This window comes from Dipodomys spectabilis, unplaced genomic scaffold (genome assembly GCF_019054845.1).
Source record: "Dipodomys spectabilis isolate Male_0828 unplaced genomic scaffold, ASM1905484v1 ptg000137l, whole genome shotgun sequence".
NCBI classification, from domain to species: Eukaryota; Metazoa; Chordata; class Mammalia; order Rodentia; family Heteromyidae; genus Dipodomys; species Dipodomys spectabilis.
In genome coordinates, this window is record NW_024870814.1 from 2,259,654 (window position 1) to 2,283,119 (window position 23,466).

The 23,466-nt window shown below is 42.3% G+C and overlaps 2 protein-coding genes across 7 annotated transcripts in view; one reads left to right on the forward strand and one right to left on the reverse strand.

Annotated features, from left to right (window-relative positions):
• Ctnna2 (catenin alpha 2) overlaps positions 1 to 23,466 on the forward strand; it is a 1,105,512-nt gene that overhangs the window by 734,970 nt on the left and 347,076 nt on the right. The gene's annotated exons all lie outside the window — the stretch shown is intronic.
• Positions 11,849 to 14,722, reverse strand: Lrrtm1 (leucine rich repeat transmembrane neuronal 1). 2 transcript variants are annotated; one of them, XM_042690432.1, is made up of 2 exons: positions 14,243 to 14,722; positions 11,849 to 13,862 (listed from the first exon to the last, which is right to left on the reverse strand). In XM_042690432.1, the coding sequence occupies exon 2, from the start codon at positions 13,801 to 13,803 to the stop codon at positions 12,235 to 12,237; it is 1,569 nt and encodes a 522-aa protein (XP_042546366.1). In that variant the 5' UTR covers positions 13,804 to 13,862; positions 14,243 to 14,722; the 3' UTR covers positions 11,849 to 12,234. The 2 variants fall into 2 exon arrangements, with proteins under 2 accessions (XP_042546366.1, XP_042546367.1); XM_042690433.1 differs by having other exon boundaries at positions 14,239 to 14,722.

Genomic DNA, 23,466 nt, shown 5'->3' on the forward strand with positions numbered 1-23,466 from the left:
AACAACAGAGTGAGATTGTCTCTCCTTCATATTATCTCCCTGCTAATTATTCTGTGTGACTATGTCCACTACTAGTCTCTTCCAGTTCTTCCCTCTGTAGAGATAGTTTTTAAATAACATTTTAAGTTAACCTCTTAAGTCCTCCACTTAGTGTCTACTTCTAGAAACAATTCCTCATGGCACTTTCCCTTACTTTTCTAAACACAGTATATGACTACTTTAGGTGAAGGGACACATGTAGAATTAACGTTGTTTGTGAATTTTCTATTGGTTATCATATTAGCACACTCGATGCACATGGTCTCTAATAATCTTCCTAAAAGCCTACAAGGCAGCCACAGGCATGCCTACTTAAAAGGAGAGGCCACTGAGTGTCATGGAGCTGCAGTAACTACCTCCTATGGGGAATTTGGCATCGTGGGGTCAGACTCTATGGCAGAGAAGCAAAGCAGGTGAAATGAGTGCCTTTCTTTCAAGAGTAAGCGGCGGTCTCCTCTTCATCCAGTAGCGGCCCTAGTACATACATATGTGCTCAACAAAGGAGTCATGAGGGACTTCTTCAGACCATTGGCTAACAGACAGAATTTTAAGAGAGCTTGAAGTGCGTGGCCTTTGGAATCCATGGATGTAGGTTGCCACCACACAGCTCAAATCATCATTGCCCTTAGAGCTGCCACTGACTGAAATCTTTCCGCAAGGCCTCTAAGCTGTTAAGATGCTGTCACTCACATTATCTCCCTTGATTCTTACCAGATTCTTGTGAAGTAGGCTGAGCAGATTATTTTCTGAATTTTTTCAAGACAAGGGAATTGAGGTCCAGAAAAGTGGTGATTTATCTAAGCCAGCAAATGGTAGAAATAGTACCAGGGCTCTATGTATTAATTCTCTACCCTATAATTCCTTTTTTTAAAAAATATATCATGAAGCCTCCAAGTAAAGACAACCGCAGATGTGGCGAATGCAGGAGGCAATGGTAAGATCAACTCTTATGGGACAGTCCTGTCTGCCCTCCAATCATCTCTGAAAGCTAGATTTCACTATCCAAATACCTGGACCACCTTTAACTAACTAAGAGCCTCAGCTGTTGAGCTATCATATTGCTTTTGTTTTTTGTTTTCTCTTTTCCATGGCAATCATTGACTAGCTCATTGTCTCCTGGCTTCTTTTTTTTTTTTTTTGAGGAGGGGGGTTGGTCCGGTTGTGGGGCTTGAACTATGGGCCTGGGCTCTGTCCCTCAGATCTTCAGCTCAAGGCTAGCGCTCTACCACTTGAGCCACAGCGCCACTTCCAGCATTGTTTTTTTTTTTTTGCTTATGTGGTACTGAGGAATCGAACCCAGGGCCTCAGGCATGCAAGGCAAGTGCTCTACCACTGAGCCACCTTCCCAGCCCATTCTTTTATTATTATTATTATCACTGCCTCTCTAAAAACAGCTGTTTAGATATCCTAATTTCTCTCTCACCCTGAAATTTTAATATCACATATATATTTTATATCTGTTCATGTACCATATGTGTGTTTATACATAAAAATGAGTCAAGATATTTTTTACCCTCTCAAGAAAGAATTTTTCTCCTCTCCTCAGTGCAGTATTGCTTCCATTGAGAATGCATGTAGAGCTCATAACTATGAATTAAGTTTAAGCACATGAAAACAATACACAAAGCTGTAGGAAGCACTGCCTTGATTGAAGGAAAGAGGGGTAAGATAAAATAAAGAACAACAGAAAAAGCCAGCAAATAAATGAATAAGTTGCTGAGTATCTCCACTATCTCACAACTACAGACTCTTCTGGTAGTTTAGATTTATTTAGGTTTCACTTTGGCCAAAAATATGACCAATAGTATTACCATTATCTACAGAGACAACATGCTTTAGTCATTCTATGAACCAATTGCAAGAATAAGATTTCCATTTGTAAGTGCCAAAACAGAATGTTCCGTTTGACCAAACAAAGTTTTGAATTGTGAGGTGGAATAGATCTGTCAGGGCACTGGAGCTTGCCTTTGGGAGAGGTTCAGGAGATTCACTGCTTTGCCTGTTGATAGAGAACAGCAAAGGTGGGTGTGTTTCACATTACCCTTCCTTTCTCTGTTCTCTCAAACTCTACACCCTATCAAATCAGAAAAATAGAAGAAAAGCCCAAATTCACCAACTATCGACTGAAGAAAGAAAGGTCTGCTCGTGAGAATGGACTAGTCCAAGGGCCAGAAACAGAGCTAGTACATAGGTTTGGCCTTCTGTTATACTGTCTCCCTTCAAGCAAGAGAGGGTCCAACTTACCCTTGTACTTCTTCCTTTGTTACATCTGCATGTACCACATCAAACCACTGTCTAAAGCTTTTTAAATAAATATCAGCAAATCTGTTACAGCTGAAGATGTATACTTAGTGTCCTGGGAGACAGGATTTAGTGTGGCTAGTATTAAATTGGAATTTTGATTTGGTTAACAATTGCAAGCTGTTCAGTGACTTTCTTCTGGACTTGTCTACCTAGTGGCTCTTGCACTTATATGGACAATGCTTCTTCATGCTATGTGACAAGTCTGCCTTTCAGGTCTTTAAACCATGTGAAAACAAGAAAGTGGTACCAAACCCAAGTGTGTACATCCATACATGTGCATATTCACACACATATTCCATTGGCTCAGTAATTTCAAGAACCCAGGTTTTGTGTTATTATCCAATTAAATAAGGAAGTAGGGAAGCTATGCCTTAGGAGAACAACTGCCCTGATTACTTCTTGGCTCAGCTCTTCCCTTGCTTTGCAACTATATTTTGTTTTTTATTTAAAAGGTACTTATTTAGCTCCTGACATGTGCCAGTTACTGGTATAAATACTTTACACAGAATAGCTCATTTAAATCTCAGTAAAAATTGTTGATTTAATTCTCATAGCCCTATTTCCAATTAGAATGGTTAGGAAACTTGCCAACGTCACTCAGCCAGAACTTGAACCCAAGCTCTGTCTCTCTTAACATACCCTACTATGGTAGGTGGCTTTGGACAAAAGTCTTTGGATCTTTCCAATTCCCAGTTTAACGAAGATAATAAAGGCCTCCGTGGGTGAGGGAATTAAATTTCATTAATAAATCCGGAAGAGATAAAGGCATGTTCTGCACACTCCCTGTGAGGCTGGTGAAGCAGTGTGAACACAGTCCTCTGGCATAGTGCCCCACCTCCACAGGTGCAATCATTTACAAGTTAATGGTTCTATTGTTCACTCAACAAATAGGTGCTTAATCCCTGGAAAAGAAGTGTTATGCTACTATGAATGAATTGAGCACTATAATTAGAACTTAAAAAGTCAAAGTGATTTGTTATCTTTGGAGCATTTTAGTTTCAGTGCAGTGTCTCTTCTTCTTCAGTACACTGTATGTTCTTGTCTTTTGGTGCCTTTATGATTGTAAAAGTGTGCAAAGAAGGATCAATATAAGAGACTCAGAAATGATCTAAAAAGAAAGCAAAAGAAGACTGAGGCTGAATTCCAAGAAGGGCCATTATTCTTGGAGTAAAAATAAATAAATAAACACCAAATCAGTTGCGTAGAAACATAGATTTCACTGAAAATGCAATCAGTATGAAGCAGAGACAGTGACACAAAATAACAGAGTACAGGGTTGTTCTGCAGCTGAGGGACAAATGACAGCATAGCCTGGGCCAGCTGAAGACAGATTGTTATATTGTTCCATTAATTGTGTGTAACTTGGCTTTTCCAGACCTTTCTGTGACAGACTAATCCTGCTTCCAAATGCTGCTGAGCCTTCTCCCTTTTGTTCAAGGCTGCCCACATATCTCTGACGCATAGTTCCTGCCACCCATAGTTTGCAATATTGAGAATTCTTAACTGAAGATAGACACGCTGATGTTAAAAGACCTAAAAACACACAGTTACTAAAGAGGCCATTGGTTTGAGGAGGAAAAGCTGATATTTATCCTGGCTCCATGTCAAGCCCCCTAAAGAGTTGACAAATGTGATCTCAGATGAGAGCACTTGCCTGTGTTGTTTCATTTTAGGGGTAAAGAAAAATCTCCTGCCCAAATATGTGTCATTCACTTGTTTTAGTGAATGAAATTCTAGATTACTGTGAATCTTTTAGGTCATTTATCCCCCCAGAGATCCGTGTTTAAACTGAAAAAAAAATCTGAGTAGATTCATTACCACTGATTGAGCAGTGTCCTGCTAGGATTTAATCTCACATTCTTGGAAGAGCCAGTGCCCAAGCCATTGAAGGCAGCAGGTTAAGTGAAAAAGAGCATTATCATGCTAGGGGTATGCAGAGCACATTGACATAATTTTGGATGTCCTCTGGATTTTCTGGAGGCTTCTGTGACAAAAGAAACATTATCAGACATGGAGTAGGTATGTGAAGACAATGAGATAATCGTGCCAAACAAGAATTTCCAGCCTCCAGTTGGAGAAAGTGTAGAATTGCTGTTTTCTGGGACCTCTGTAAAATTCACTTATCTGGATGTTTTGTTCATGACCAGCCCTGCCCACAATGACACCATCAATGTGAAAAGTATAAGGAAGTGGTAGATGGGAAATAATACTGAATTTAAACGGAGCAATTCCAGGTGCGAGGTCCAGCTGGAGCAAGAACTTTGAACACACATCTCCAGATGTAATTGTTCTAATCTTAAAAACAGGGCAATTTTATATGTGCCTCCAAAGATTATTGTGAAAATAAAATAATAATTGTGAATGGTACTTTGTAAACTATAGCATATTGAGGACCGGAATATAACAGCCCTTAACCTGCAGGGATCCTCTACCAATCAGCGCCACCAGGGGAGAGTCAGGAGTGGAAGCAGTGGGGAGGTCCTCACTTAACCTTGACCCCATCCAGCCCACCTAGTGTTGGATAGTTAGTCTGCTGAGCAACATGTGTCCTAATCATGACACACTATCTCAGTATTAGGAAGAGATAGCCAACCCTGTAGATCAGAAAAGAGAAATTACTGAAAGGACTAGAGAGTCAGTGTATCCCAGATATTGATGATGATTACTTGACCAATATAAAGCACAAATCTGAAAACCTTTTCTTTGGGACTTTGGGGATATAGATCAATGGTAGATTGCCTGCTTATTATACTTGAAGCCCTTTACTTGATCCCCAGCACCACATCACATTTTCTGCTTTCTCTCTCCTACTCTCTCCCTTCTTCTTTCCCTTTCTCCCTCCCTCTCTCTGTCTTTTTCCTTTCATTGTTCCCTCCCTCGCCTCATTTTTTTCTCCCTTTCCTCTCCCCTTTTCTCCTTTTCCCTTTCATTTTTTACTGAAGAGCTCTCAACTCCTAAGTCACTGTAACCACTTGCAATACAGTATTGTAAGTATTTTGCTGAACTTTTTCCCTTGTTCCATATCCCAATAACATTCCTCAGCTATTTCATTTTTTAGAGAGAAGGGCATACTTCATAGCCCTGTATCTCAGCATCTTCCTTTCCATTTATCCTGCCATTCTGAATATCCTATCGTTGCACACACACACATGCTTGAGATTGTCTGGCTGCTTTGCAGCATCTTTATGCTGTGAAGTGCCTCCCCCTGCCCAGCCCCAGTGACTTTTTTTAATCTACCTGTTTTCATTCATATTCAGGAAGTCTGGTGAATCATAGGAAATAAGAATACAGGGGAAAATTTACCTTTCCAGATAAACATTTGATTGGTTAGACAATAGTTTGAAACCACTTTTGTTTCATGTCATATTGGGGAGAAAATAATAAAACAGAAGCTCAGAACTATAAGCATTTTAAGGGAATACCTGGATGAATCCTCCTTAAAAAACAGAAGTGCACAAGCCAGCTGGTCTCCAAGAATGTGAGTGATAACACCAGGTTTAAAGACTACCTTTCCTTCTAGTCCCTGTTTCACTTGGTCTGACCTGCAAAAGTATTCTGGGGAACCAGGACCAGCCTGATCTATAATGCATCCAAGTGAGCTCTCTAGTTCCTGTATAGTCCTAGTTGCTGTTACATTGTCTGCTGGGATTCTATGTATTTATTTGCTAACTCTTCGTTGCTAGACTACCCTTTTGCTATTTATTATTGAGGGAAGTGGGATAATAAAAGCCCAGGAGATAATTCCCTTGGTTAAAATTTCTACCTACTCACTAGACTATGCACATTGATGATTGATTTCAGTTTTGAACTTGTGGCTCATTCTCACCTCAGTGATATTCCGCTCTTGGTTGAGATTAGAAAAAGGACAAGTAGATAGGCTGGATTTGCGCAGACTCTAGAACACCTCCTGGAAAGAATATCAGGCTTGCCATTGTCCTATTAATTAAATCTTCACACGGCTAACTTGATTTTCCCCTCCCTCTTTTTCCTACATGATGTATTGCCAAAGAAAAAGTAGGTCAATTGAGGGTTCTGACTAGTTTTGTCCTAGTTAATTTAAGTTTGGCCATATGTTCTTTGAGAAGCATGTGCTAACTGCAGGTCTTTCCTTGATTAGCAAATAACCTAAGGGTTTTTAATTTAGACTTCCTGTTCCCTGGCCAGAGAGAGGAATCTTAAAAGGGAATAGATCTTAAAAGGGAATAACTCAAAAAGACCATTCTGTGTGGTCTTTTAATCTGTGTGTTGTTTAATCACATTATCACTTTCCACCATGGAGCAGAGTTTCTCAATCTCAGCACTACTGATGGTTTAGGTCATATAATTTTGTGAAATCGAAGATATTCTGTGCTTTGTAGTCTCTCCAGCAATATCCAGAACCTCTGTTTAGCAATTGTTGTGGTGACCACCTTTGCATGGAAATAAAAATGTCTCTAGGCATTACTAAATAAATGTTCACTAGATGGCAAATTTGTTCCTGGTTGAGAACCATTAGCATAGATCCATAGTCCATGAGAGCACCAAGAAAGAAAAATGACTTAATCCCTGATTGTAACTGATGGTTGCCCATGCCTTACCCTCTCCAAGTTGACTATCCTCTGGGAAGATATTGAACCAGATGATTATCAGTCATTTCTTTCCCTGGAAGACTGTGAAATGTTTCCCCTATTGGCAGATTTAAACATTATCTTTTTACCAGTAGTCAGGGCAACAAAATCATGGTCAAAACTCCTGTATTTAAACATTGCATCTATGGTGTTCAACAAGAAGGTATTAAGTATATACCCTGTGCCCTGTCTAGGTTTTTTGTTGGGTATCAAAAGGTGTTGGGAGCAGCTATTCAGGGTAAAAAAGAACAGAGTGTAGTGGAGCTCTTAATCACTAGGTCAGTGACTCTCTATGAAGTATTTAACCTTCAGAAGCCTCAGATACTTCATGCTAAGACTGCTACTACTTCACACATATACTCAGATCTAGGTAAAGGCACCCATTCCAAGAAGCCACTTAGTAAGTGCTATCTCTCCACTTTTGCATCACAGTCTAGACCAGAAGGCCTTCAGAAACTGTTAGATTGAGGAAGGCCAGGAGACACTTCCCAATCAGAAGTATGTTTACTGAATCTCAGAAAGAAAAAAAAAACCACATTGGAGTGTTTTTTAATGAAGATTTTTTTATATGTGCAAAATACTCTGAAGACAAAGAATAACTTTTTGCTGGTTCTAACTACTAGACTGTGTGGTTTTACTCTGCCACGGCAAGTAAATCCCTGAGAGGACTGTCAGCTCTGGACCAGTCCAGAACTAATGCCTGAAAACACCATCAATCATATTAGTCCCTATGTCTTACTTAAGGTTGATTTCAAGAATTCTTTTCATGAGTAAAAATTGATCACAGAAAAATAAAGGATAATTAGTGCTGGAAAGTAAGTAGGTAATATGGTTGTGTTTATGACTGTGTGTACTTATGTAAGGCTGTATATGTGTAGGTATCTATGTTCCTAGATCTATGAATATGTATGTTTTTATATATGGTGATATATGTATAGGTATCTATATGCTTAGTTATATGAATATATGTATAAATGTATGTTTATGTAAGTTGAAACAGATGCATAGCTATAGACAAATATGTGTGCATAACCGCAGACATGTCTCAATGTGTCTGTTACACAACCATATGTCTCAATGTGTCTGTTACACAACCATAGTCTAGCTAAAACCATGTTATTTGACATTCCATCAATGGCAGACTCAAATCAAATCACATCACCAACCATCTAATTGATGCTGATCTTGGCTGCCCTGAAACATTATGATACCCATTCTCCAAAACTGATAGACGTTCTGGGCCTTTTGTGAGTATCAGATAACTTTCCTTTTAGATTCCCCTGGTGTCCACTGTTACTTGGCCGTGCCAGAGAGAACAGGCATCAGACTCACTGACAAGTTGATTAATAGGAATCAGACACACAGGTGGCCCCTAATCCCACCAGAAAACTGTGCAGTGAGTTTGGAGACTTGGGAAGAATAACAAGTGGTGTTTGGCTCTGGAATTACTGACACATACTCATAAATGTGTTGTTGATGCTAAGTCAAACCAAATGTCTGCAGTCCCCAAAGCAAGAGCTAAGCTGTAGTATAAGGTATTCTTATAGTTAGAGGAACTTGAATATATTTTATTAAAATTAACATAAATACATGAAACTATGTCCTTTTACTTGAATAACCTTTTCTTCAGGATGACAACTTTACAATCTTGAGGTCACAAGATGTGTCCCAGGGCAGGTAACTCCCAAGTATGGCAGCTGAAGGGATAGCATCAGGGCCTGCCTTTCCTCTTAGCATGGCCTGAAGATTGGTTTCATTTAACCTGCTTCTCTGTACAACCTCAAAATCTACCAGAATTAAGACATATTATGTGAATGTCATTTAAAATATTTTTTCTATATAAATATTCACAAAGCCTCAATACCCTTACTGAACTTCAAGCAGCTGGGAAGGAAGTGCAAATAGAGGGTTAATGCATCACAATGCCCAGGATGAGATGCGAATTGCTGCAGCCTGAAGTTCTTTTCAGATAGCACAGGATAATGAGATTAGCACCCTCTGTGGGAAGAACAACAAAAAAGGTGCTGCACCTTTAAAAATTTGATTCCCTTTTAACGTTCCTAACTTTATTTGAGGGGTCAAAGAAAGTTTCTTGAAGCTTAAAGATTAATTAGTTTGAGAAAGAAAAGATTGAAAGTGTCACAAAACCTTAGTTAAGACTACCATTCTCCCTTACTCTTTCCTTTTCTCTGCCTATCTTTGAAGCTAGAAGCACAGGATCATAAAATGCTGTGAGCTGACTTCTTGTTGCAGTACAATATTATCTGCTTCCCCATAAGGACACACAATGCATGCACATAGACACACACACACACACACACACACACACACACACACACACACAACTTTCTAAGGACATCATTTGCTCTTAATGTCCCTAATTATGGGTTTCTCTTTAGAATCGCCCCTTATTAGATTTATGTGGAATTAAAAATTCTCAAAATGCATGGTGTTTAGTCTGAGGGTGGATTTGAAGGGAAGCATTAAGAAATAAATTATAATTGTTTTACTTTATAGCCATATTTGGGGGGGGAAAAGGAATGCAAAGGGGAAAAAGAAGTCTTGGGGAAATAAACTACAGTTTCCATGTGTCTCTATCTCTTGAGAAGAGGGAGCCTGTGATGTTGTTACCAGAAAGGCTTGGCTTCTGGAAGCTTTCCCTATGAGCATACCAACATGTCCCCCTAATGCACCAAGCTAGAGCAACATTGGGCTTGGATTCCTGTAGCCCTCCTATGATAAGAAAGCTGGATTAAATTAGCTTTCCTCCAAGGACCATACTTTGGCAATAGAAAGAAAGGAGGGGAGGGAGGGAGAAAGAGAGGGAGAGAAGGAAGGAAGGAAAGAAGGAGGGAGGGAAGGAAGGAAAGAAGGAGGGAGGGAAGGAAGGCAGGCAGGCAGGTAGGCTTTTCTTGCAGGGTTTAATTGTTGATATGAGTGAAGAACATCCCTGAGAAAACCTTTGTTTCAGCTGCTCCTGCTCTCCAGGGGTTAGGCATGATGCAATTCCAAAAGATCATGCTTAGTCTCAACCCCAAACTCTCTCCAAAGAACCACTCTTTAGAACACTAGCAGTCTGGATGGGTGTCATAAAGTTATAGTTTATAAACAGAACAAGATCGTTTCCTGGTCAAGAAGTATGAGATAATGTGCTGGTGTGTGTGTGTGTGTGTGTGTGTGTGTGTGTGTGTGTGTGTGTGTGTGTGTGTGTGTGTGTGTGTGTGTGTGTGAAGTATGAGATAATGTGCTGGTGTGTGTGTGTGTGTGTGTGTGTGTGTGTGTGTGTAAGAAGCTGTCTCCTAAACCTTAACCTGTTAAAAATACTTACAAAGCATTTCATATGTAGGAGCCCCTTAGAAGCTACATTTTTAGGTTCATTGGTTTCCCCATGGATAGAAGAGAGTTCTATCAACAGTCCTTATCTTAACTAAACTTCCTGGTGATAGCTTTGTGCATCTCTGAAAGTGAGTTTAGGTTTTTTAGGTTGGTAGCTGGAGATATTTGTATGTCAGGAGATGGTGGTATGTTTGTTCCCTCATCCTGCTTGCTGCTATTTGGATTAATCTTCTTAGAAGGGTAGGGGAAGTAAAAAGGAAGATACCAGCCTTAAGAATGTTTAGAGGGGTAAGAAGAGACTTTTGGACATGGGTAATATTAATTCAGTTTACACCATCTGTGATCCATGGCAGTTTATTTCAATCATACATCTGATTGAGAAGCTAGCCAGTGAAAGACCCCTCCAACCATTGCACACCCTTCCTACTGCCCTTCCACCAACTGCCACTACCGGCACCGTAATACTCCTCAGTTTAATAAAATACTAAAATCTCAGGATGGATCTGGAAACCTATGGGGGGTGAGGAAGGGGTAATCAGTCATTCTAACATGGGAGGGTCTGAAAAGCACAGGGAAAGCAAGCGTTACATAAAAGGGCCATCTGAAAAAAGGTAGCTCTTCCCTTCTGAGTTAGTTGGCAAATGATTCCCATTTCAATAATATGCAAGTATCATTAAATGATGATCTTCTCCCATCCCACCCCCATCCCTGCTGTACCACATCTGCCCTTAAATTCTATTGCTACATGTCATTCCCCTGTAGGCATTCACCCTGAGTCAGGAATTTCCTCTTTCCCCATAGTAACTAGGACTGTACCCTCCCTGCTCCAGAGCTCCAGCTTGCTGCAGTCTTAGCAGTGAGCTCCAGAGGCACAGCCTACAGCACTCCACATTGAGATCCTGCCTCCTCTCCAGTGAAACCATAGAGAACATGAGCTGGAGGGGGGGGGGGGGGAGGGGAGGGAGGGGGGTTGGAGGAGAGGAGAATCTTTTAACATTGGAAGAGATGAAACAGGACACACATGCTACTGCTTCTCATGAATCAAAGACAGAGGAGAATTATGAACAAGTGGCATTTGGGGTGAAATTTTTGAGTTGATTTGAACGATGGTAACATTCAATGCAAAAAAATGGTTTCTTGTTCATAGGGCAAACTGTCTGGCACTGACTGCCTTTTAAAAGCCATTTGAAATCATATCTGCCTTAAAGGCTGAACAGTAGTGCCCAGTCCTCAGTCTATGGATCTCTTGCTTAGAAAGAGGCTAGATGGCATTTACCCACTCCCTCGATAAATATAAAAGGTCTTAATGACTTTTTTTTTTAGTCCTTACTCCAATGGGATAAATTAACTTGAGTCATTACAGTGATCATCTTTGCTTGCCCTTCTTAACATCACAAATTCAATCGGAGGACTTTGTTCCTTTGACTCCTTGATTACCCCCCCCCCCTCTCCAAACTGGGTAAATTCCCTGCCCTCCCATCCCCATACCCCAAGGAAATCTTAAACTGTTGCTTGTTTTGTAACAAGGAAACAGCTCATTTAAAGTTACACCAGTCTGTACAAACTGTAAATGCTATTTTATTTTAAACGTTTTAGTTTACAAAACAAAAAAAAAATCAATGCTTGGTACCTTTTTACACTCTCAGATTCCTGAATATGGACAGATCTTCAAAGGGAGAAAGGAGTTGTCATATGAAATTTAAGATAGACTGTCCTGAAGGTTGTGGGGTGGGGTTTTTGTTGTGTTTTATTTCTTTTTTTCTTTTCTTTTCTTTTTTTTAAGACACATAAAGCTAAAATGTCAAGTCTCTGGGAGACATCCCCTTACAGTTTCAGTCAAGGAGCAAATCAGAGCACAGACAAGGAGATTCCAGCCTGGTGCCCGCCGGCCCGCCCGGCTGCCCAGGAGTATTTGGTAGCGCACGGGTTGGAGAGCCACTGGGGACAATCACACCTCGCATTCTCTGGCGGGCTGCTGGTGGCAGGTACATGAGCCATACTCGTTGATGATAACCAGGGCTCCCTCAATGTGATTCGGTTTGTAATCAACGTAGTATTCCTGGGCTGACATGGCAGCCATCTGATGCATGGTCTGTTTCTGCTTTTGCTTCCTGCGCTGCGTGACAAAGCACTGTCTGAGCTGCCTGAGGCTGGCTGGGAAACACTTCCAGGACACATAGAGCACCAGGACCACGATAAGAAAGGAGAAGATGAGGGCCATGGTGCCCGTGACTACTTTGTGGATCTGCACGGCATTCTCCGCGTGCTCACCGCCTGGGAGAGCCACGGTGGCGGGCTCGGGGGTGCCCTCCCGCAGCCCCTCGCCGCCGTCCACGAGCGTGGTGGCGGAGCTGTCTGGGCCTCCCAGGTCACTGCGGTTGGTGACGGCCGAGAGGAGGTGGCCGCTGGTGGGTTCGGCCCCATCCTCGCACAGGTGGAAAGCATACACAGCATCCAGGACGTCCTCGCCCTGTGCGTACTCGGGGCTGGCGCACTGCAAGTTGCCATCATAGCGCCCCTGGAAGTTGTTGAGCCAGGAGGCGAGGGCACACACGTTGCGCCCGCAGTCCCACAGGTTCCCGGTCAGGGTGATGCTCGTGAGGGACTTCCAGGAGTTGAGGATGCGAGGCTCGACGTAGGTGAGGCGGTTGGAGTCCAGCTGTAGGGACTGCAGGTGCGGCACAGTCTCGAACACATGGGGCTCCATGTACTCGATCTCGTTGCCGGACAGGTCCATTTTTTCTAGGTTCCAAACCCAGTCCAGGGAGCTGACCACAATGGCCACCTTATTCCTCCTCAGACAGAGCGAGTGCAGGGAGATGAGACGCGGGAAGTGGGCGAAGTTCACCTTGACTAAGTCGTTGTGCTCCAGGTGTAGCTCGGTGAGCTTGAACAAGCCGGCGAAGGAGTTGCGCGCCAGACTCTTGAGCTGATTGTATCCTATGTCGAGAAACTTGAGGCTGCGGCAGTCCTGAAAGATGCGCACGGGCACGAACTGGATGGCGTTGGACCGCATGTGCAGCGTGGTGAGCTTCCGCAGCCCGTGGAAGAGGTCGGGCGCGAGCGCCTGCAGTTTGTTGTAGGAGAGGTCCACGCTGCGCAGGTTGGGCATGGGCCGGAAGGTGGTGTTGGGCAGTTGGGTGATCTGGTTGGAACTCAGCGTGAGTTCCTTAACTCGGCGCAGTTTCTGAAAGGCGTCCCCTTGCACCGAGCAGATGTGATTGTGATCCAGATAGAGCCACGTGAGCTGCATTAACCCCGTGAACTGGCCGGCGCGCAGCTCCGAGAGGCTGTTGTAACGCAGGGACAAGCCCAGCAAGCCGGACAGGTTGTGGGGCGCTTCGGTGAGGTTGAGCGCCTCGCAGTACAACAGCCGCCCCTCGCACCGGCACAGCTGCGGGCACCCGCTGGGGGCGGCGGGCAGCATCTGAAAGCAGGCCCCCAGCAGACACAAGACCACCCCCGAGGGCCTCCTCAGCGGCCAGTATAGACAGAGACCGAGCAGCAGGAAATCCATCAGCGAGAATCTTTCCAGAGGAACTGGAGAATGTCCATTGAAAGCGCTCGGTCAGAAATCTAACATCATATTTTATTCCGAGGGATTGGAAAGGGAGGAGGGGAGAAGGGGGAGCGGGGGAGGGGGAGAAAAGGGCACACAAAAAAATCAAATAAATATAGAGAAATCAAGAAAAGACCCTTCCCTCCCTACCAAAAAAAAAAAAAAAGACATAACATAAATAAAATGTACCAAAAAAAAAAAAAAAACCACACGTGCACCTCTAAGCATGCAGAAAGCTGGACAGCCTGGAAAGTTCACAGGCACGGAAATATTAAAGACATGGTGATTTTGTCCATGTTCAGATACTGCAGCAAAGCCAAGGGAGGAGGGGGAGAAGAAGAAGAAGAAGAAAAAAAAATCTTCGGGAAAGAATTTAATTAAAAAGTGTCTTACCCACCCTTTTCCAGAGAGTGACAACCTCCATTCAGCTGCTCCCTTTGTGTGCAGGCTAATTATATGCAGGGCGAGAGAAGACCCCTCTGTGTTCCCGCGGCAGCCCGGGTCCGCGGCCGGCGGATCTGGCAACCGCACAATGTCTCACTTTGCTGCTGGGCTCCGGGCTGCAAGGGCGGTGGGGCGAGGTTGGGAGGCGACTTCTAGGACCCGCAAGTTTCCCCAACTACGTGCCGGAGCCTGGGCTTCGCCTTCCTGCTTCCGTCCTTTTCCTCTGCAGTTCGGACTGTGACGTGTGGGGTGGAAAAAAAAAAAACACAACACACTCCAAAAACTCGGGGCTCACGACTCCCCGGGATTTGACAGTCTGGTTAATGTCCGTCATTGGAAAAACACCGTGACCGGCGGCGCCACCTTTGAGTCCACCGAGACCGCCTGCCATTCGCGCCCGGGGCAGATGCGGAGAGCTGGCTCGTTCATGCTTCTGGTTTTTTTTTTTTTTTTTGCGGGGCGGTGCGGTGGCGGGGGTGGAGGGGGGGGTTGGGGGAGGGAGGGTGCGCGGCGGGGAGGTGCGGGCGCCGGGCGTGGGGAGCAGCGGCGAGAGGCGCCCCGCTCCTTGCCTCCGCCAGCCAGGCAGTGCGCGGCGGGCGCGAGCCTGCACCGGCACCTAATGCTCACTGAGTGTCGTAAGCTGCTCACGATTGTGCGTCTTTCCCCCCCACCCCCCCCCCCCAGCACCTCAGACATGGGCAGATTGAAAAGGGGGTGGGCAGAAAACCAACATTTAAAAAAAAACCGAACCCCTAAAGTAATAGCTGTGCTTTGATGAAATGGAAAAAACACTTTCAGCTTTTGTATCCATATTTAATCAAGAAAAACAACAACAACCACAAAAAAAAAAACCCACCCGGAAAAGGGGGGAGGGGGCTGAGGAAGGAGGTGGGTGGATGGGAAGAGCACCATCAATGGAGAAGATATTTTCAAGTGGTAAACTGAAACAGTCTACCCCTTCCCTTGGGTGTGTGTGGGGGGGGGGATATGCTACTCCCACTCCCCCCCCCCCCCCCGCCTCCTTCAAGCTGTCTGTGTGGAAGAGAAATATAAGAATCTGTAGAGAAATCAACGTTGGTTCTGCATTACAGGAGCAACTTGAGAAGAGACCCAGGAAATGAGGATTTGGGGCTTGGCTAAAATACATTCCCCCCTCCTCCCCCCCCCCCCCCACGCCGCCTTCTTACTGGTAATGAAGTTCTGCAGCAAGCCAGCCAACCCTTTAGGATGGTAGATTGGGGATGGGGGTGGGGGAGGGAAGACTCGCTTTCTAGATCCACCCATCCCAGTCCCCGTGATGTCTGTGTCTGTGTTTAGAGACACTTGCCTGAGATGCTGCCTGGGCTCCACCAGCCCACGTAAGTGTCTTTGGGCTACATAGCTGAGGAAGATCGGTCCTGTATGACCCGAAGAGGGTAACGGTGAAGTGTGCTGTTCATAGTGATTACTGGGCTCCTTCACAGTCAGTGCCCCTCACCCCGGAAGAATGTACTAGAACATGTTTAGGGAAGAGGTCGTGGAAACTACACAGGAGCCTTCTCTTCATCTACTCATCCTTAATTCAGCTTCAAAACTGCACCAGATCGTGCTATGAAGAGATGCTTCCGCCTGATTATTTCCACTTGCTATCATTTAGATCGGAGTCCTTACAAGGAACAAGGATTCCAAGGAGGTAGCCTGGAAAGGGTCTGCATTCTGCGGTCCGGGACCTGTTGATCATGTTAAAAAAAAAATCCTCAAAGAGAGCTGAGCAAACCTGCAGGAAGTGAGCAGGAGTCTGGTCTCTCTTCTTGACAACGATGGTACACAAACAAACAAACAAAAGCAAACAATGACAGGAAGAAGCAAATGTGTGCCTCTAACTTCTGTCTTTGAATTCCCATCATTTCCACCGCTAGGGAAATCAAAGTAAGTAAGCATTATCTATGGTGATACTCCCTTGGAAAGGAATGAGGGTGGACTGCCAGAACTCACATGTAGAATGGATTGATCTAGTAACCAGGCTAGCCCTAACATCCAAATTAGAGAGGCCAACGAATGGTGGGACTTTTCAGGAAAAGTCATATGAACAGGTACATGATTCATTCCATTTTGCATTCATCTGAGCTCTACTCTGGTTATTCATCTCTGAGATGCATCACTTAATTGAAAAGAACACAAATCTGGATGTCCTAGAACTCTCATGCTGTCTTCAAAGCTAGAAGAGACATTAGAAAAGCGCTGCCCTTTGTTTTGCATATGACAGAACAGGCTGAGAGACTTTAGGGGATTATTCAAGGTCATCCAGCCTGCTGCTGTCCATCTCCAAAGTAGTGTTTTCTTTTGCCATTCTTCACAGTTACCTCCTCCTACTCTTGTCTCCTACTTAACTCTGGATTGGCCAACTGCGGATTTTGTCCTGGCACTTCTAAGGTGCTGCAGAACACTTTAACAGCAGACAAACAATTTCTCCATCAAGTGGTCTTACCTCTTGCCAAAACAATCCTGACAGCCAGTGAGCTGATTGAGCTAAAAGTGTAAAGGGTGGAGAAAGGGGAGTTGGGCAGACACAGGCAGGGGCAAACAGTGGCCAGCCATTCAGCAAGTACTGAGAATACAAGCCACCCAATCCCTATGGCTGCTAGGAAAAAAAATCTTCCTAATGTATGCATTTTGGCAAAGCGGTGACAGAGGCTGCCAAATGGGCAAGAAGAGGTCCCACTTTGGATGTCACTTGATTTGTAGAGCTAGTACAGAGAAAAGAGTTGAGTGTTGGCAAGAAAGAAAGAGAATAAAATTAAATTCACTGCATTTATATGTGAGTTTTCTTTTAAGCATGCTACTCAAAACTTAGAAGATGCTTATAAGCTGTAATTAAGATGTGTGTATTGTTTTTCACATTATTATCCTTCAAATCATTTCATGTGTATGTTATCTTTAAACCTTTCTTACCTCTAATGTGGCAAGTCACATCTTTCCTGCAGTTTTAAACCCCTTGGCAGAACTGTATACATTAACAGATTGAAATGAGCTTTATTGAAATTTAGCTATTCTAAGTCATCTAAGCTGCAGAATCCCAATTTATTATGTATTTAAAGCATACCAGCACTGATTAAATCAATGCAAATTAGGTTAAATAAGAACAACATGAATCAAGTGTTTCAGCAAAGTTGAGTCGAGAAACGACAACTTTTGAGTCACTGCAGCAAGTTGATATGGTTGTTTTTTCACCACTTTTAATTTCATGCTTCTAAGCATCCAACATACTAAAAAAGAAAAAAAAAAACAGAAGAACTTACCTAAAGTTCTTTCTCTTTCCTCCTGTTCTTACATATGTTTTAACCTATCGTGATAAGTTTGATTCACAGATTTATAATGTAGCTACTGTGTGTGTGTTTAATCAGTCTTTCCCTCTGAGTAAACCACAGTTTTCTATTAGCAAATGTCTTCTCTTTCAGCAGTAGATAGTTGATTAAAGATCGTTTCTATGCTTTAACAACATCCTTGTTGTGTTTCATGTTTGTATGGGGATGGAACATGAGGCCAATCTGATTGAGATGTTAAACCAACAATTGTAGAAGTTGGGCATCAAGAATGCTACCTCAAAGCATCATGCCAAAATGGGTTTAGGAATTGAGTCCAGGCCTCTTCCAATCTGGTGTTAGAAAGAAAAAAAATCTAGAATATGTAGGTTCAGCGAATGGGGGGGAACTTGGGGAGAAACAGCAAGGTGAAAATTAGGCTGTCAGAAGACAATGTAGAACTAAGGTAGAAGAGAGAGGCTCAAGGAGCCAGTGTTAGGTCGCCCTGGGGAAAAATGGCCCTCCCCTTTGTTCTCTGCACGTGGCCATCCCTGGAAGACATAGGTGTCAAGTGGCCAGCACCTGTAACTCAGGTAACTGGTGCACCTGGGGGCAGTGGGAGGTCCTGCAGGCTCTGACATAACTTCCTCATCTTCTGGGGTCACTTCTGCATCCTCCACAGTAATGCCTCCTTTGGACAGTGAGAGGTCCCCCAGGCTCTGAGGTCACTTTCCGTGCCCTTGAAGCCATGCCTTCTCCTCACCTTCCCCTATAGATCTCTGTCCCCCATACATTCTCTCTCTGCACACCTCCACCTGGTCCTGGCCAGAGGTTTGGTTCTCCTAATTAACTCGTTTCTGCCTGAACCTTGTGGAGGTCTCCTTTCTCTAGCCTTTATAGCCAGCTTTGGTTAGTTGCAAATTCTAGGAAGTTGCAGAGTCTTGGAGGTGGAAGAACATTAATTCCTTCTTTCCTCAATGTCATAAAGTTAACTTTTTCTTGACACTCCAGGTCATGGTGTGGAGTAGGCATAGAAGAAGGCTTATACAATTATATTTTGGTATGCCATTACCACTTCTATTTCACCTTAACTGATGACCATCTCCAGTTTGTTCATTTTGATCAGAAGAATTTGTGAATGAAGAGAGGCAAGTACAGAAAGTCTGAAACCAATGTGTATTTCTGAAGAGTAACTTTGCTTTAGTCATTGCAGCCAATGTACCAGTGAAGAAAAACTCAAGTAATGATTTTACTGTTCTGTTGTCATTAGCACCAGACTGGACTTTGATCTTTATGCTTTTGTCTTTAATTTTCAGTAGCAGTGAACCATGGCTTTTCTTTAAAAATGAAACAGAAGAATTAGTGGAGAGTAGGAGTCACAGTTTTAAAAGGACAGAATTAACCCTGTTCTAGTGAGTACACACAAAACCACTGGCATTTTATAGAGCACCTTCATGGATGCAGGCAAAGCCTAAAGCATAGGACTAAGGCTTCTCTCAGAAGATCTACCTAAGAGAAACACAAAAGGGAAGGCCATTCTACGGATAAATTGTTTTGATCCTTTGGAAACAAGGCTTCGGTATAGGCAAAAATAAGAAAGTACCCTCCATGCTCAATGAGTAAAGTAAGCAATAGGAGTAAACCAATGAAATATAAGCATCTTGCTATCTTTCCCCTTACACAGGTCTTTTCTGTACTGGCTTATGGTCTCATTGTGGCAAGTTTAGGTTGAAGTATTGTTTTCTTCTCTGAGTAGGCTTAACATTCTTACATCAAGGACTCCTTAATTGACTTTAGTTTCCTCTTCCATGTAAAGTGATCCCTCAGACTCCTCATTCTTCTCAACTCTTATCAGCTGTATACCTTTACCAGTCTCATGGTCTTGCTCAGCTGTATAGGAGTGTAGCAATAATTTCTCATCTACAATATTTTAGAACTGAAAGTTTCATTAGAGGTAATGAATAAAAATAGCTCATTTGGGTGGCCAGATGTGGTGGCGCATACCTATAATCCCAGCTACTTGGGAGGTAGACATCAGGAGGATTATGGTTTAGAGCCAGCCAAAAGTGTTAGTGAGACTTCACATGAACCAATAAATAGGGCATGATCGTATAAATCTGTAAGTCCTCATTTGAAAGACGCAAAAGGAGGAGGAGGAAGATCCAGGACTCACCCTAAACAAAAATGTGATCCTTGTACAAAAATAACTAGAAAGAAAGAAAGCAAAAAGGCCTGGAGATGTGGCTAAAATTAAGGGGCTTGCCTTGCAAGCATGGGGCTCTGACATCCAACAGTACTTTTGAAAAACAAAAAAAATGTCCAGTTGAGATGCTGTTAATATGTTTTCCTGCCTCAGCTTTTCCAGTGCTGGGATTATAGTTGTATATCACCAAAACCAGATTATTACCATTTTAATAATTATGAGTCTATAGAAAGGGTTCCAAGTGTGACTATCTTAATAGCTATTTAGGGTGATTAAATGAGATCATGTACTTGAAGATCTTTTGACTAAAAAATAAAGGCTGAGGACGAGCATCCTCAACTTTTGTTAGAAATGTAGGATCCTAGACCTCTCTTAAGCCTCATGAAATCAAACCTGCATTTAACCCAGAAGCCATAGACCATTCATTAAAATTTGAGAAGCATTGTATTATAAAACTGATGATTTTTAATCTGAAATAGAAACCAAGACATCGTTGATTACCCAGATTTTTTTTAATTACCTAGATTTTTAATTGTGAAACTATAGTTGATGGAAATTATGAGAAAAATAGCCTTTTCTATCAAAGTAGTTTCCTTCTTTTCTGTTAATCTTGAGAGAAAAGTTTCTCTGAAGGGTTCCTGCTTGGGTCAGGTGGCTTTGCCCTTGTTAATTACATTTTAGTTACATCTACCTTTTTCCTGAGCACTTTAATTAAGACTTCCTATTAGAAGTCCCTTGAATTTTAGTTGCACCCTTTTAAATAAGCCATATCTTTTTGCAGATTGTGAGCCTGAACTCAGTCAATGTGAGAAGTCATGTCTTCTTTAGTTCCAGTTTGATACTGAAAGCAGAATGTAAGCCCAGTCTGTCAGTCTCTAGCCCTTAAGGGGAGCTTTATGAAGTTTGGTTTTTATAATCAGTAGAGCAGAAGGTATAGTGCCTTCAGAGGTGCTAGCTTTGAGCATCTTCCAGCGGCTACTTTTCCTGATATCTTTAGGCATTGATGGTGTTCGGCTATCCAGCATATGATGTTGGTTTCAAGCTCCCAAAGCAGGCATTGCTTTGGGTCTGTCAGGGAAGCACAGCATATTGTTCCTTCATGTGTACAGTTACGGAAGGCTTAGGAGCACAGACAGGTGAGAGGATATGGATTCAGGGTTTGTTATTGCATCTTATTTGTATTGTATATTACAGGTCACAAAACCTGTAACATTACCAAACCTTCTGTTTTCTTAAAGTGCTTCTATCGTTAGTATGTGCTTCTCATACATAGTCTTCTTACAGAAAAAAATACTGAAAAATAAAGTGTTAAATTAAGATTAAATCAACTAAAATCGAACTACTGAGAAAGAATATGAAATTTTGGTAATTCCATTGCTATTATTCTTCAGACATTATAAAATATGCTATGGTGAATATCCTCCTCATAGGCATATACCTTTGCTAATGTGTACAACTGTCTTCACACTTTCTAGACATGAAATTTTTCTTGAGGGGTAAGGGACTTTAATGGACTTTCAAAGTATAGTAGATTGCCCTGAAACAGTGAACATGTCTCACGTTCAACAGCCTCATTGCTGCTTTCTGAACAACCCTAGCACCTCATACATTGAAACACCTTTTGGTTCCCTCTCTCTGCAAGTAGCCAGGACACTAAGACATCCTGGCAGTCTGCTCTTCTAGATTGGCACTATCCTTTTCTCTAGTAGCCTTTTTTTCACTCAAGCCTACAGAAGCAATTCTCACTTCAGAATGGTTATTGGCCTCTGGGACCTTCAAATTTCCTTCTGATTGCTTATGAGCATTTAATTCCTACTTCTGTTAGGTAATAGGGCAAGCCAATTATTTTCACATAGGCCTTCATATCTGAGAATGGATCAGTCCAATGCTACTTAACATGTTCTGTGGAGGTAAGAGTATTCAAATATATTTGTGAAGTGTTAAAAAAAAACACTGTTCTATTCACCAAGATATAGAAGACATGATCACAATCATAATAAGCCTAACTTTTTATAGCATTACCCCCTTAATTGGGTTATGTGTTATATTAACTCAGAAAGACCCAAGTTTTTAAAATCATCCAGATGAATGCCTCCTGTATGTGGCTTCCTTATGCAGATCTGTTTAGTATCATCCCCTGAAGGAGTCTGAGGAGTCTTCTGTGGGAAATTAGCCTGCCCTCTTGTATGCATTTACCACTTCATTCAGATTATCTCCCCTTCTCAGGAGCTACTACTTAATCTCCCACAGGCACCTCAAGATTTCCTTTTAATTATTTATTATGCATGTTTGTTGTTGCACTTATTTGTTGCCATTAGTTTGTTTTAGGTCAAACGGAGGTTCAGCTGATGAGATGCAGAGCTAGATAAAATGTGGTACTCACCTTCAGTGCTCACAGGTCTAGCGTGGAACTGGTGAGGAACAAAGCACTATTTCAAGTTATGGGAGAGACATAATCAAGAGATGTAGTTAGAGATTTATCTAGCCAATTGATCAAGGACAGACAGAGAAGCTGGGGAGAAATGAAATGTTAACTACATGGGCAGATAGAGAAGGCCACTCCACTGAGAGTTTTCTGAGATTCATAGAAAGTATATAGATAGATATGAAGGAGAAGAAGGTAAGAAGACAGAGTTTAGAGTGTTAATTTAGAGTCTGGCATATGATTTCCAAAATGTAGGTTTGAGAAACATAATTTTGATGATGATCTTGAGCATGAAAGGCAAGAAAAAGGACACTGGAAACAAGGAAAGCAGTTGGGAGGCTACTCCATCTGGTGTTGTCTGGAGCTGAATAGATTAACACTGAGGATAGACAGGGCAGGCCAGGTGCAATTACAGTTCTGCAGTACCTTCTGAGAAATAACTTAAGGTGATTTTAATGAGATGAGTTAGTTAAGGGTAGAAAAGAGCCAAGCTAGAGTAAGATATAAAGACAAATTTTAATATTTACAGCTAATATCTTGGTGGATATTATAGTTGGACAGACAGATGAGGGATTTTCTGGAATGGTCATGGTAGGTATAGTGATGATATTAGGTACAAATGCATAGAAACAAAGATTAAATATGGCTGATATAGAATTAGAAGCTCTCAAAATCTAGTGGACATAGAAAGAAGCTAGACAATAGAGACTGTAAACATGAATCTACAACCTGTGTTTAAGTTGTGGAATGCCTGAAGTAACTGCAAGTTCATTTCTAAAGTGATGATTCTCAACATTGAAGAATAGGAGGTAGATCACTTCAATAGAAGAGATATTTTATTACACTGAGAAACACTACCACAGTCCACAGCAAGAAGCTGTTAATATATAGACATGACTACAGGACTGTCATTAAAATACATTTCATGTCACTGTGAGAACAAAAAAGCTATGGATGAGATTGTTAGGTGAGGTTTGGAGTGTACAACTAGATTATCAGGCTCACCAACACAGAGAGAGATGCCTTACATCAAGTAAACCCCCAAAAGAAATGTGTAGTTGAAGGACTTAGTGTCAATTCCAGTCTGACACTGATTGTATCTTTCCCCAAGAAAGGTTGTCATTGGCATCTTGTGTTAGCATAATATTATTCCTTTGGGGATAGACCTTATGTTACTGTCTCAGATATGAAACAAGATGATGGCTGGAGATCATGTCCTTCAAAAGACAATTCTCTGCTTGCATTTTAGGAGAAGAACTTGAGCCATC

Bases quoted from the DNA above. Each gene is read 5' to 3' on its own strand.
- Lrrtm1 (XM_042690432.1), bottom strand. From the start codon at position 13,803: ATGGATTTCCTGCTGCTCGGTCTCTGTCTATACTGGCCGCTGAGGAGG.